A 15,002-nucleotide genomic window follows, 5' to 3' on the forward strand; every position below is an offset into this window, starting at 1 on the left:
TGATTGTATGGAATTGAAATTTGGAAATATTTAATGATTATCCTAATTTTTAAGTTTTTAAGATTAATTATTTTAAATATTATATTCAATTATTTATTTAAAATATCATGCATGTGAGAGACTTGCAATAGCTACTGTCTGAAAACATTGCTTTTGTGCACCCATCATAAAAATTAAAACAAAAAAGGAAAAAAAAATCCCTACTCCCACTTCACCATGGCTATTAACAACCCTCCATCAAACCCAACAAATTACAATAGGATGTCTTAGTTAGAGAACTGCTCTATAATTTTATTAAATTTAAAAAATATTTTTTTTATTTAAAAATAAAGAAAAATTAATAATAGAATCCATCCTCTCCACACACACTAAAAGAGCAAAAATTTCTTGACATGGAACGAACAAATTTCGGAAAGATCTGAAATTAATTTACCTGGTGCGTATGGGCGGAGGGGACTGCACGTGCCCCAAGGATTAGTTGGTTAAAAATTTAATCCTCGCTCGTAAACTTAAAACAGACAAATCAGGAGAAATGATGTCAATGTTGTGTAATAGTGACAATAATAGCCGACACCAAATCTTTGAGATAAAACTTCGATGATAGCTGTCAGACTCATTAAGTCCCAAATAGCTTAAACATATAAAATAATAGATGACAACAGTGTCACAATGTAATAGAGAATCAAAAAAAAAATTGTAAAACTCTTCTTTCAGCATCCTGGTACCTTGTACATGTTGAAAAGGATGAAAGAAAAAGGAAATAAAAAATCACACCACACCAAACCTGATCACAAATACCTGAGAATAAAATGAGACTAAAAGGGGGGAAAAAAAACTAATTGGAATCCTTGGTTTGAGATTCTCAGACAACCATGTCTTCCTTGTATCGAACGGATTTGCTTCAGAGAAACCCATACGGGAGTAACTTGTATTTCCGTTCTTGAAACATTTTCTCTTACCCACTTTTCTTTTGAAGGTTAAATTTGGTCTGCATTGAGAAGATATACTCCAATAACACAATAAAGTGCAGACCTAAAGCAATGACAGTAGTCTGAGATTAAGATCAACTTCCATTGCAGTGCCAATGTTGAAAGTTTCTTTATCCATTGAGTCAAGTCTCTTTAGATTGAAGCCGCCTCTGCATGATGGTGTTCAAGGTTACGAAGTACAATCCTTGCAAAGATTTTTGCTTCAATGGGTGCCGTTGCTGCTGCAGCAGCAGCACGTAAGATCCGTGCAGCTCCAGTCTTCTGCAAGAGGCTTGCATGGTGCATTGCATGTCGGCCGCCTGGGATAGTAAACTGCAATTAAAGAATAACATTAGAAAAAACTATGCGGATCAGTGAAGTTCAATTATTTCCATTAAAGAAAATAAGGAGTGAGATTAGATAACAATGCTTGAAAACTTGGATTGACATCCCATGTTTTACCTGGAGAAGAGCAAAAGCAGCACAGGCCTTAAGTATAGAAGAAGTGTTCCGAAGCATGGAAATAAATCTCCCAATCTCGGCTCCACTGAAGAAAAACATAAATAAATAAAAAATAGAAACCGAAAACATAACTAGATTGTAAAGACAGGCATTAAGGACAGGTAACGACTCTGTCCAGCCTATTATGCAAAAACACCATATTATAACAAAACTCGAAAGAAAACATGAAAAATAAGCTTCAAAAAAGAAGTCAGAACTTGCTGAAAATGTGTGAGAAATATAAAGTGATGGATAAAATTAACATTCCATCAGTAATAACTACATATATGATAAAGCAATTAGGAAAGGAATCTATTCTTTCAGTGAGCAATGCAGAAGAAGCACATCCCCCTCGAAAGACAAAAAAGTAAGGTGTGGCATGACTGTTGCTTCCTGGCATTCCTCATAATTTTTACAATAAACACAGATTATATCAACAACAAAACACAACGAGGGTTTGAATGCACACACACGTGTGGACGCATACGACACGCACAAAAGATGCATTCTTTCATTGTCTATGTAAAATGCTTTTACATATAGGGGATCGTTCAAGGGCCAAGCATTTTTACAACGTGTTTCGTCCTATATGGGTTAGAAATTTCAGATTGGGCTGGTTTTTTTTATCTCTATGGTGAGGAGATCATCCTCAAAAAAATCAGCCCATTCCGAAACTTCTAACCCCAGTTTACAAGTTGAAGAATCGTAGACCGTCAATTATTTGTAAACCACTTTTGATGGGGTTAGAAGTTTTAGAAGGGGCTGATTTTTTGTGAGGATGGTCTCCTCACTGAAACTACTGACAAAACACATTGGAAAAATGTTTGGCCCTTGAATGCCACCGACCCATTCTGAAATTTCTAACCCCAGTTTACAAGTTGAAGAATCGTTGACTGTCAATTTTTACAATTAATTTGTAAACCACTTTTGATGGGGTTAGAAGTTTCGGAATGTGGTGATTTTTTGTGATGATGTTCTCCTCACCATAGAGATCATCCTCACAAAAAATCAGCCCATTCTGAAACTTTTATCCATATAGGACAAAACTTTGGCCACCAAACGCTGTCCTCTCTCTCTCTCTCTATATATATATATATATATGTGCAGATGTAAGTAGCTTTATTTGTCTATGGAACCCGATGTATATATATATCTGTCTCGATCCTATATATATCTGTCTGTCTTGTTGTGTGTGTTTACCAACATGTAGATTAAAAAAGTCTCCATTGGTGTACGGCGTCATGGCAACTAAGAAACCGATTACATAACCATCAAATAGAAGAAAAGAAAGCGAACCTGCATCTCAGATGTCCTGCTTCTTGTATACGCGCTGCTTCTGCTACCTGTGCCAGGGACGCAGAGGCTGATGACGCAGCAGCCGCAGAAAAAGATTGTGGATCAGAAAATGTGAGAACGAAAGCTTCGATATGCTTCAAGGCCATCCTTCTAGCACCATCTAAGCTTACACACTTCGGAATACCTTCCGATGAAGGTCCTACCAGAGCAACTTCATCCATTCTGTACAAGATATGTACAATAGTTCAGCTTTAAATATGTCCTAATGCAAGATTATAAACCATCACTCAGATAACAGAATTTTTTTTCCCTTTGGCTACTAAAAATTTATCGAGGGAAGGGGGTAAAGATGATTACACCCTTGAGGTGCCAGCTAGCTTACTTGGTAAAAAGTCTATGGGTGATGATGTCATGTCATAGACCTGGGTTCAATTCCCATCATCACTGAGTTACTGATCTCATTAAAAATGAGCTTACAGAATTATTTTTTTTTTAAGAAGAAGAAGATAGCCCACACTCCAAAGATGGAGAACAAAAGACCCACATAGACAAAAAAATTTCACAGACATCACAAACAAGCACAAAAACTTCAATTGAACCTCACTTCCTACAGATTTAGATGCCACACCACTTGCGAGGATTAACCAGCTTAGCATCAAGGTAAAAATGCTAAACCAGATTTATTTATTTATTTTCTTGATAAGTATAAATGTCATTTCACGAAAACGAGAATACAAAAGACGATCTAGGTGACCAACCAAGAGACAGCAACAACTAAGGTTCACACAAAGAAGCCCATCTAAAAACCAAAGTCCTCAAAAAATACACACTTAAACTCCGGACAAAGCTTACACCAATAGAAAAGCAAACCCAGAATGTCTAAAAAGGTCTCCTGACTTGTGGAGACTGAATCCTTGAAAACTCTTCTATTCCACAGACTGCGAAAGGAAGGAACCTCCACGAGATTTTTTTTTTTTCTACCAACCGACAAGGAAAGATCCCAACACTGGAAATGATTAAGCGTCGAGCTAGGGGCCACCCAAAGAACTTCAAAGAGAGAAAGAAAACGAAACAAAAGGGACATTGAAAAAACACAATGCAATAAAATATTGATCCACTAACTCCGCACTTGATTTGCACAAGAAACAATAATTAGGAGAAACGAGACCACTGACGATGAGGTGGTCGGTGGTAGGAAGTTTACCAAGTGTGGCTAGCCAAATGAAGAAACGTACTTTGGACAGAACCTTCGAGCCCCAGATGAAAGAACAAGGGAAGAAAGCAATATGATCCACCGAATCCGCACTTGATTAGCACAAGAAACAACAATTAGGAGAAACGAGCCCCATATGAAGAAACCACATTTCCTTTTAAGTGAATACTTCTGACACTATATTTCTTTTACCAGACATACGAAGATATTCAAGTAGATCAAAAGTTGTTGCAAGTAGAACAAGTTCAAGATGTCCATTACAAGTATCTACTGTATTTTTGACAGAGATTTTCAAAAACTTTACAGAAAAACAAAAATTCAGTTTTCATCAAGAGAACAAGGGAAACCAATTCTTTTACTTCTATGCACAAAAAATACAATGGGTTTCACAGATACATTGTTTGTTCCAAGCCCGGATTGAAGATGAGGGTAATGTTTGTTTGGCATCCAGTAAACGGAACCCAGAGACACCATTATGAACATTTCTACAGAATTCAAAGCAAAGAAATAATTAAATGAACAACAAAAAGGGTTACTATATTTATGCAGGATGACAAACATGACTAAATACCTTCCATCAAACATGTAAGCTAATGCCAATGCAGCCATGAAGCGCGCCATTTTTGATAATGATGAAGCACAAAGATGAACAAGGGCTGGAACTCCCCCTTCCTCCACTATACGAAGAGCATTCCCTGGATTAAAAGCAAGGTTCCAAAGTGCCCCTGCAGCAGTCTCATGTACATCCTATAAATCAACAAATACAGAAAGTTTACTTTCATTAAACTTAGATTAATTCAGAAAGAGCTTCCTATCAAGACACATAAGCAAACTTTGTGCACAGAGCAATGACTTTAACTGCACCTACTAACAGATAATTCTGTATGAGAGCTAATATATACAAATAATGCTTTGTGTATAGTAAGTACTAATTCTCGAAGACTCGTTATCTCATAACCATTTTTTTATGAAGTAGGGTGTTCCCCATCCCCCTTGGAAGTAGGACTACTCCCTATGGATACGCCCAGCCAACACAAACTTGTTTATCGAGTATAATCGCAAGGGGGAGGACTCGATCTCACGTCAATGTCACAAATGCACAAATAAGATGAGTAATCCAAACTTCCGTATCAGTATTTTTCCTTGATACCTCTCTTGGTCTACTCCAAACTTCCCCATTTATCCAGCAAAATGCTAAGTTTAGACACTTAATTTTCATGAACCCACATCCCCCTTCATTTTTTGGAGAACCGATAAGTTCCAATCAACTAAATGACACTCGTGGATTCCATCCTTGTCATTCCATAAGAAAACCCAAAACAATTTATTTTCTCCCCACTCCACAGTCCTAGGCAAAGTTAATAATGATAGGAAGAAGATCAGAATATTTACTATGGTGCTTTTAATTTGTCATTTCTCCCCTTTGAAAAGGTATCTCACCTTCAAGAACCAATTGCCTCCCCACTCTTTCTATAACAGGGTCCCAAATCCCTTTATTCTTATAAGCAACCCCCAAGTAGTATCCCAAAGAGGAAGTTGGGATTTGTAACTTATTGTACTATCATCAATGATTTTTTGCAACACTTAGCATGCTTAACTTGTAAATGCCAACAATTTCGGTTCAGCATCTCAGAGTCACATTAATTTTTTTTTATTTTTATAAAAGTTACATGAGCCAATGCAATAAATGGTATTATGAGTTTGACTAAAAATTGATGTAGATACCTCAGAAGAAATGATGAGTTACATTCCACAACGTAGATTGTAAATAAAATGAATATGTGGGAAATAAATCAAATACTAGTAACTGATAACAATACAATAACAATGGAAATGAAAATATTTAGAAAGATCATTCCATGGGAATAAGTAAAAAAAATTAAAAGGATTGAAAATCAACCAAAGATCAATACTTACTTCGTACTCTGAGCGTGCCAATGCAATAAGAGGTGCAACACCTCCTCCTTGTCCAATAGCAATGCTAAAAAAAGAAAGAGTGAAACAATTTTATTAATACCTATAGCAGAAGCTTAGAGATGGACTTCTTCCTACCAAGAAAAGTATTTAACTCAGAAGATAACTAGAGAATGACAAACTATGACACCAATATCATTGGGGGGGGGGGGGGGGGGGGGGGGGGGGGGGGTTAGAAAGTAGGGAATCAATTGATCAAGTTTTACTATGATGTGAGAGGTGAGGGAAAGAGAGGTCTTGTATTGAGTGGGGATGTGTATTTCTTGTAGGTTTTCTTCTTCCTTCGCCCTTTTGTAGTTCCATTATTGCATTTATTAAAAAATATTCTTTTCTTATAGATTAGCACACACCCCATACCCCCACACAAACCCAAGCACACACACAAAAATAGCCCAAATTCAAGAAATGTCTCATGCAGCAAGAACCTACTACTTAACCTTGAATGCAATTGAGCAAATTACAATTGAAGATTTCAATCTCGCAACAACTTCCAAGTCCATGTTGATGACTTATACTTTAGAACTTCGTAAAAATGCCACAAATCAGATGAGTAATCCAACAAAAGTTGGGGAGGGTAAGGTTAAAATCTTTTTTATAACAAAAAAGATAGCATTTTACTGAATTAGGATTACGCGTTCACAAAACATAGAAATAAAGAATGTGGGAATCCTCTCCCAGATCTCTCATCGAAAAGTTATGCGATAACCAAAAAAATAGATGGATGTGTTTTTTTGTTAGTTCCTTTCTCTTTTGTTCACTTTGTTATCCTTTGGGGTTTTAGGTCTCCTATAAAAATGTTTTTATTCATCAAAAAAGAAAATAGATGATAACATTCTTACATCATTCCCAATGAGCTGGATAACGTCAATATATTTCCCTCCCACTATCTTTCCTACAAACAAAACACTTCCTCTTTTTTTGAGGAGGGGGAGGGTGAACAGTTATTGACCTTTGAATTGTGATCCATGTGACATTGTGATGATCTAGCAGCATATACGAATGTATGGCATGTAAAAGCTCACTACTTGTAAATTAATGGAAATGCATAAAATTAGTTAAGTAATTGGTTGTAATACATATTTTTTATAGGTATAATTGATTATTATAAGATTTATTTTTCTATTTTTTCATCATTTTACAATTTTCGCAAAAAAACAGAATGAATTCGAGATTCATGATTCAATTCAGTCAGAAAACAATGGTACAAAAGATTGAGTTGCATGGAACATTTAGAAAGGGTGCACACACTACCAAAACTTTAGCACGGAACACAATACTTAGATTCAACTAAGACTTTCTTCTTGGAAGAAGGGGAACATAAGATATATGCACACACCTATTAGCTTCTGAAACTGACAATCCCCACAAAGCGCCTGCAGCCCTTTCTTGAAGACCTTGGGAAGCATTTGAGCAAGTTTGTGCAAGGGCAACCTAAATAACAAAAGTGCGAACAATGCTTCAACTGGCAGAAATAGAACTTAACATAAAAGGGTGTCCATTCTTAGTATTGATTCCAAGTTTCAGAGCAGCCAAGAAGGCTAAAAATCAGAACATAACATAGCAAGCAGCCCAAAAGCATTGCCTATTCTTGGCACAATGTATAGCACATGTAACATTGATTATATATGTATATCCGAGGAAAACAATTAAAAGCCTACCACCTAGGAAATCGTATCTGCAGACATGAGATGTTTATGGAAAATTTTGTTTTCCAATACCTTGAGAAACATAGCAGGAAAACAACAACAAGATTTCAAGAGGCATTGACGTGAATTTCAGAAGTGATCAGTTCCAAAACGTCCAAGTATCGTGAACAAGGCACAAACATTTTAAAAGGCATTCTTTACCAAGCATAGGAAGATTGGGTGGTATCATAACAAGACCAGATAACTATGGTCCAAAAAGTCTAAACATGCATAAAAACCACTTGACTGTAAGAGAAATCAAGGATGAGGAAGATTTGAGGGAACTATCTCTCAAGCGTGTGGGAGGTTTTGTAATACTCCCTTTTGGCAGCTAGACAGGCAAACAAACAGGTTGAGCTTAAGTTCAACTGAAACGAGGAACTCTACTTAGTGTCAAGACTATAACACAAAAGATGTGCATATAAAAGAAAACAAATAAACAATATTTAAATAAAATGAAAAGAAATTGGTCTGGCTTAGACAATAGACATACCAGGGCCTCAACACCACCCGCTGCAGCAATTGCTTCACGATTTCTATCGTCAAATGATAAATTCCACAAAGCACCAGCAGCTTCTTGCCTGTTTAATAGTATGTACAACAGTGCCAAAATCAGATAAGACTAACCCAATTACGTACATATACATATATGTACAGGCATAGGATATCCATATGCGTGTGGGTGTGGCAACATGTGTAGTTGCATGCAATTTACAAAATTTTAAATGAAAAGTCGGAGGAGTGCAAAGTTGGCACACATTCAAGGAAATATTATCAATCGAGCAACATATGATTCTTGAACACCTGAACACTACTGTATCCAAGGATGACTCACCCTTCAAAAAATAAGAAAGAACACCTGAACACTGGCATAGTCAAGTATTTTATTTATTTTTTATACGCAGGCAGGTGAGTTCTGTGGCATTTATTACACTCAGAGACCTTACCAAATTACCGAGCCAGCACCTTCACTTTACTCGATGAACTCCATAAGCAGTAAAAACTGGCAGTTGGGATAAGGTTTTTTTTAATTATTGAGTAGTCGATAATTGTGTGATGAAGCACACGTTTTCGTTTTAAAATAATATATTTCTATTTCACACATTTGAAAACTTTTTTCTAGTGCCAAAAAAAAATTTGATTAGTAAAATTTATTAATCAAAGGAAATAGTAATCGAGCTGAAGGACTATATACAAAGCAGCAGTGGCAACATCCCATACACACCCAATCACAATTCACTCCTCACATCTAGTATTACATCCCAATCCCATCTACCCAAGTTATCCTCGAAAAACAACAATCTAAATTCGCTAAAGATTTTACAAATAAAACCATAAACCCCATTACTGAAATGATCATCTCTTGATGTGAGTGCTTAAGATCCTCAAAGATGTGTTCAACTCCTCTACTATATTTCTCAACAAATGGTGAATGGAGCTATGCTCCATCGGAAAATGATTTTGAGGCTGTGGAGGAATCTACAAGAAATTGCCTTCCTTCAAAGTTCAAACAAGGAAACAACGAACTAGGCAAGCAAACCATGATAGAGAAGAAGTAAGACCACATGTCACGAAAAACATGCAATAATGAATTAGATGGTCCACAGTCTCCCCATCTTCCCTGCAAAGCGGACAGAAATTCAGAGTAATGAGACCACACTAGATGACTTAGTCCATCATTAGCATCCTCTTCCGAACAGCCAATCAAATAAAGATTTTTTATGGGACCTTAGGCCCCCAGACAGCTCCTTTTTTGGTAGGCAAGGATATGAAAGCTGGTACTGAAGCCAGGTTTGTGGTATTACCAGTCACACACGTTACCAACTTACCCTTCACAGTAGCCAACTTGTCAAAGCGGTAAAAACTCGAGGTCGGGGGATAAAAGGCTCTGCCAATGACTATTACAATCACAAAAATGGAAAGTTAACGTTTAAACTAAACCCACCAGCAGAACACTGCAGTTCTTTTTTTAATTTATTGATAAGCAAGCAGGTGAAGGTGGTTATACTAAAGCCAGGTCTGTGGTATTACAAGTCACAGACCTTACCTTGACAGTAACCAACTTGTCAATGGATTCCACAAATGGTAAAACTATCAGTTGACATAAAGCACTGTTATTGTCTTATTGACTATTAATATGACAAAAGAAAGTTGGGGGGAAAAAACAACAATTTAACCCATTAATGTCAGATTAACCGAGAATAAGTAACTGAAAGTGGCATTAAGTGTTATCTCATGCAATTGAGATAATCAAATACTACGATTGAACACCAAATTGACTGAGAATATGCAGCTGAGTGTTAAGTAAAACCTTATCTAATTCAACTGTGATTATAAAATACTTAACATAGCCACGGAATGTTACAAAAGATCCCTCTCCCAACCCACATCGAGTGAAGAGCACGTCAATCAAACTATCAATTGTCTAGAACCTATGACCCAAAAGGAATTTGGAAGAAGGATTGTTAGCATTGACCAAGAGATCAGTTGCATCCTCTTTGCAGTCAGTGAATTGTGGAATTTTTTTCAATACGTTTGAATCTGTTTAATGATTCCAGCTCTTTCAAGGTTGATCATTTTCTTTCAGTGCTCGGAGAATATTTTGTGACTTGTGAATTGTGAGACTTCTCCCCTTTCCTGTCAGTGTGAGTATTTAGTAAGACTATAAGATAGGGATTGTAAAATTTGTAATATTGGATGAAACTCTCAACAGTAATTATAAGATTTAAAGGGCTGGTGTATCATTGATCTCCTTTTAGTATATACTCCTAAAAGTATTCAGTTTAAAATTTTGGTGTTAGGTTGGGAGAGAACTGTAAATTTTTTTTTGATAGGTAAAGATAAAATTTTTGTGTGTTGCCAGATTTTTATTGGGATTGACTTTTCAAAAGATAAACTTTTGCTTTTCAAAAGATTTTTACTGGGATTGGTGATGATGAGGGAAATACCTCAACATCTTCATCCACTTTTTGTATAGTGGGATTTTCCCCTTTTAATTAGTCGTCGGTTTGCTCTTTGAAGCTTGTAGTACCCAGGCAGCTCACTTAACCTTTGGTTCTTTTCTTTTCTTCCCAGTTCTTTGTTGTCCAAATATAATGAGCACGAATACATACATTTCAAACAATAAAAAACCAAAAACACTGAAAAGCATATGGAAGAGCAACCACAATGTTTTAAGCCTAAGAATGTCATTCCCAAAACCAAATAAATTACCTGACACCTTCATGCTGAGAATGTGTAAGCAGAACCAATGCTTCAAGTGCACCTGCCTCTTGTCCAACGGCAGCATTATTACTGTTGCTATCACCATGAGCAGCCAAATTAGCCAATGCACGAGCAGCCTGGATAGCAATTGGCATTGGCATCAATTTCTGTCCTCAAAATGTATGTTTTGCACATTGAATATTTAAGTTTTCCTCACACAGCATGTGCATGCCTTTAATGAGTGTATTGCATAAATGCCAAGACAAAAACATTACTGAATATGCACCTTCATGTAATAATGATTACAAACCGAACCCTATTCCTGGAAATTATGAACTTCATAGAGTGATGTGTAACACGCAAAATGAAAAATAATGAACTAAGGAAAAAATAGCTATTTCATGCACATTTTGAACAAAATTAGCCATTTTGGATTTGGGAATTATAGCCAGGAATACAACTCCAGCATCAAGCAATGCATGAATCACGACTGTAATTAGAACGCAGGAGTTCAAAAGTTAAACTTTACTTCTACTACGTTCAATTATCCTTAATAAGACTATCCAGCTGAGCTCTACATCAACAAAACCAATGTCTAGAAGCAAGTCAAAACAATAATTAATGAACAATTTTTTGCCTTATTAGCTATCATTTAAAAAAAACAATAAGCAATGAACAAAGGACAAACTGATTATTAATGAAGGTTTACTCTGATGTATTTCTTTAATAAGTAAAATTTCATTAATTGAAAGAGACCGAGGTCGGCCGAGGTGACCAACCAAGCACGAACAAAATACAACGGTTCTACTCTCCTGTAATACAACACACCCCTTCCCAATTCACTACAAAGTCTTCAAACCTCATGCCCATAATTTCTTTGAAGACTTTCGACCCCAAAAATAAAACACTCTGATGTACCCTTGCCTACTTTGATGAATACTGAAGGTTCTTAGATGGTGCAAACAACAAAATCAAGTTGCCTATCAAAACAATCACAACAAAGGAAATCAGTTGCACCTGCTCTTGTACTCCCTCAAATTTACACGACCGGGCAAGCATCACCAAAGCATGTACACCACCAGCAACAGCAATCTCCATACTGCACTTATCATCTGCGGCCAAATTTGCAAGGGCACCAGCAGCACGTTCCTGGCATCAAAACAAACAAGAACAAAGTCATGACTTAAGCTCCTCATTCTTCAAAACCAGTTGTCGTACAAAACATAAATTACGCATCAGCATAAAAGGCACATACAAGAACTCCATCACCACCAGAGGGCCATTTGAAAATCAGATCCACTAAAGCTTTAACAGCACCAGCCTCCGCAATCGCACCCTGAAAAGAAATCTTGATTTATAACCACTATTTTTAAGGGAAATTTTAAAAGATTAAAATATATATATATATAGGGGCAGGTTCCGTTGACTCAAGAAATGCTACAAGATCTTGACCATGCAAACACAAAATCTAACGATTGAGATTTTTTTAGTATCTCAACAATACCTATCCCAATGATACTTATCTCGAGGATAACATTCAACTATTAGATTTTGCATTTACATGGTCAAGATCTTAGGTCATTTCTTGAGTCAACAGAACCCGATCCATATATATAGGGCCCCGTTCGGCAGCCAACATTAGGGAGCCAGCGCGGGCACCAAAATTTGTCCGATACGGGTTAAAAGTTTCGGATAGGGATGATTTTTTGTGAGGATGTATATATATATATATATATATATGTGTGTGTGTAACATGCACAACCTTGTGCTCTTCTCCCACAGAGAGGTTCCAAAGTCCTCCAGCAGCCTCTTCAGCAACCAATCTATTCATGGACCTTGCCAGATTAGCAAGGATATTGATTCCTCCTTCTTCTGCGACAGCTTTTGCAACTTTCACATTCACCGACAAGTTTGCTATAGCCTATAATCTCAACAGTAGAAAACAATCAAACTGAATTCAACGATTTTATGCAACAAAATCAAGTTCACAAGTCAAAACTGTGGTATAGGTCGGATAGACAAGTTAAGCTAACCTTCGCTGCTTCAGATTGCAGACCCTCACGAAAAGATCTTGCAAGGTCTAAAAGAAGACGTATTCCGCCATCCCTCATAACTGCCTCCGCCCTTCCACCATCAACCATAGCATTTTCATCATCAATGACCACAAAAGTTGCTAGACCCGTAGCCGCTCTTTCTTGTACATCCTCTTGTGAGCTCTGCATTAAACTTAGCAACAATGAGGCACCTTGCCTAAGCCAAAAAACATCTAGCCCTTGTGGGTTGGTCTCCGCAATACGTAGAAGCAAATGTGACAGTATCCACTCAAGCCAAATCATAATCTCATTCAAATTCTTATCCACATTCTTCAAACTCCGCCATTCCAAAAACACACTCCTCTCTTTATTTGTAATATCGGCAAATAGAGAGGCTGTTTCTTTAAAAATGTCTTTGAAAAGGGAGAGTAACAACTTCCCTTTGAGATTATGTGCCACAAAGTTACCTTCTTCGAGAGCCGGACAATTCAGGGCACACAAGACCTTCAAACTATGCGACGACGACAACATTCTCGAAACGGCACTTTGATCAATATCAGTTCTCGAAACATCTATCCCAATCAAGTTAGGCAATTCATTCCAATGTTTTGAAGCCGAACTCCATTTCATGTTTTTAGTCCCCGCAACCGAGAGGAATCGAACAGATACCACCTTCGACAATGCCACCGTGTCAACATTCAAACAGTCCATGAACCCAATCTCAGCCAAATTACCACAATGCTTCGCCAACGTGTTAATCGCGTCTCCATCGACATCCCTAACTCCCGAAAGACGTAACCTCTTCAACTTAGGGCAACAACGGGCAACCGCTTTAATAGCATCACTACTGATCCTCTCACAGAAATCCGGCCCAAGTTGGAGGCTCTCGAGCACCTCATGCTTCGCCGCCATCACTGATAGTGTTGCATCAGTGATTTCCCGACAGAAATCACCACTGATTTCACGTAAACCCTTTGCTTGGAAATTCATTACGGCATTCGCCGCCTCTGCGCCACGGAACCGAAGTTTCTCGAGATTGGTACATCTAGAAGCAAGTGAAGTTGCAGTCACCATGTCACACTTGTGGGAACGAAGATCTAGGGAGTTCCATAGACAAGGAGAACAACCCAAAACTCTATAAGTTCGACAAGTCGAAGACAAGCTTGCCCGGTCTCGATAATTCAAACAAGAGAACAGTTGAAGGACCGTATCAACAGGCAAACTTGTCCAATCAACCTCACCTTTCCTCTCCGAGCTCGAACTCCCATCACAGATTTCCAAATAACTATGCGAAATCACCTTCTCTTTGTCCTTCGATTGCACCCCTTTTCTCCTAACTCTTCGAATCATACCTTTGATCACACAAGAACGCAAGATTCCCAAACAAAGAAGCTAAAACCAGGAAACGAAAAACCCAAGACCTCAAAAACCCTAATCCTCAATCCTCCTAATCGAATTGCCAATCAATCAGACTAAATTTATAGATCAACACGTCGTAAAGATATACAAATCTAAGAAGATGTAACGAAATCTATTCAATCTTATTGTATTAATTTCTAATATCTTTACGAGAATAAAAATCAACAGCTGTTATTCTCATACCTCACCTCTTCTTCGAGGTCTGCGTAAACCCTAACTTTGCGAGATTGTGAACTAAAAATGTGTTCTTGGAGTTCCTTTGAAGATCTCGAAAGGGGGATTTTATGAGATGGGAAGAGAGAGAGAGAGAGAGAGAGAGAGAGAGGCAGAGCCAATTGGCCAAACCCTCAAGGCATTTATCGCCCCTCTTACCCCTTTTTATTGTGAAAAATGATCCACATGGAGAGTGGCAATGCAGGTAGTCTAGTGTACCTTTGAGGAGGTGAAGGAGGGGCTAGGCCTTTGGGTATGGTTTATTTGCCAACAAAAACTATAGCTCACAACAATTGATTTGATAAAATTGGATGTATATATGGTAGTTGTAGGGTATGTTAGGAGATTTTTTCATCATTCGAAAGATGTTGTGATTTTTTTGAATTGGTATGGTATTTACTAAGAATTGTTTATGTTTACGTCAGATTCACAATATATATTAAATTAAAATTAAATGAACCTAAACAAGTATTTTTAACCCTTCATGGGTCAACTT

The 15,002-nt window shown here is 37.4% G+C and overlaps 1 protein-coding gene across 1 annotated transcript; it reads right to left on the reverse strand.

The window, feature by feature from the left end:
- Positions 1-616: 616 nt before the first annotated feature.
- On the reverse strand, positions 617-14,788 carry LOC147389343 (protein ARABIDILLO 1-like). Its single transcript, XM_086417503.1, has 12 exons — positions 12,875-14,788; positions 12,604-12,762; positions 12,097-12,177; positions 11,859-11,990; positions 10,851-10,978; positions 8,131-8,218; positions 7,289-7,383; positions 5,896-5,959; positions 4,550-4,725; positions 2,766-2,987; positions 1,431-1,515; positions 617-1,301 (listed from the first exon to the last, which is right to left on the reverse strand). Exons 1-12 carry the CDS (start codon positions 14,222-14,224, stop codon positions 1,122-1,124), a joined length of 2,760 nt encoding a protein of 919 aa, XP_086273629.1. The 5' UTR covers positions 14,225-14,788; the 3' UTR covers positions 617-1,121.
- Between the last annotated feature and the right edge of the window lie 214 nt (positions 14,789-15,002).

The sequence above is a fragment of the Akebia trifoliata genome, chromosome 12 (assembly GCF_017979445.1).
Source record: "Akebia trifoliata isolate Shusen 1 chromosome 12, ASM1797944v1, whole genome shotgun sequence".
NCBI lineage: Eukaryota > Viridiplantae > Streptophyta > Magnoliopsida > Ranunculales > Lardizabalaceae > Akebia > Akebia trifoliata.

Bases quoted from the DNA above. Each gene is read 5' to 3' on its own strand.
- LOC147389343 (XM_086417503.1), bottom strand. From the start codon at position 14,224: ATGATTCGAAGAGTTAGGAGAAAAGGGGTGCAATCGAAGGACAAAGAG. The intron at 10,979-11,858 runs GTGCAACTGATT...ATTGCTATCCAG, and splicing joins TTGAGGGAGTACAAGAGCAG to GCTGCTCGTGCATTGGCTAA. The intron at 7,384-8,130 runs GTATGTCTATTG...TTTGTTATTTAG, and splicing joins CGGGTGGTGTTGAGGCCCTG to GTTGCCCTTGCACAAACTTG.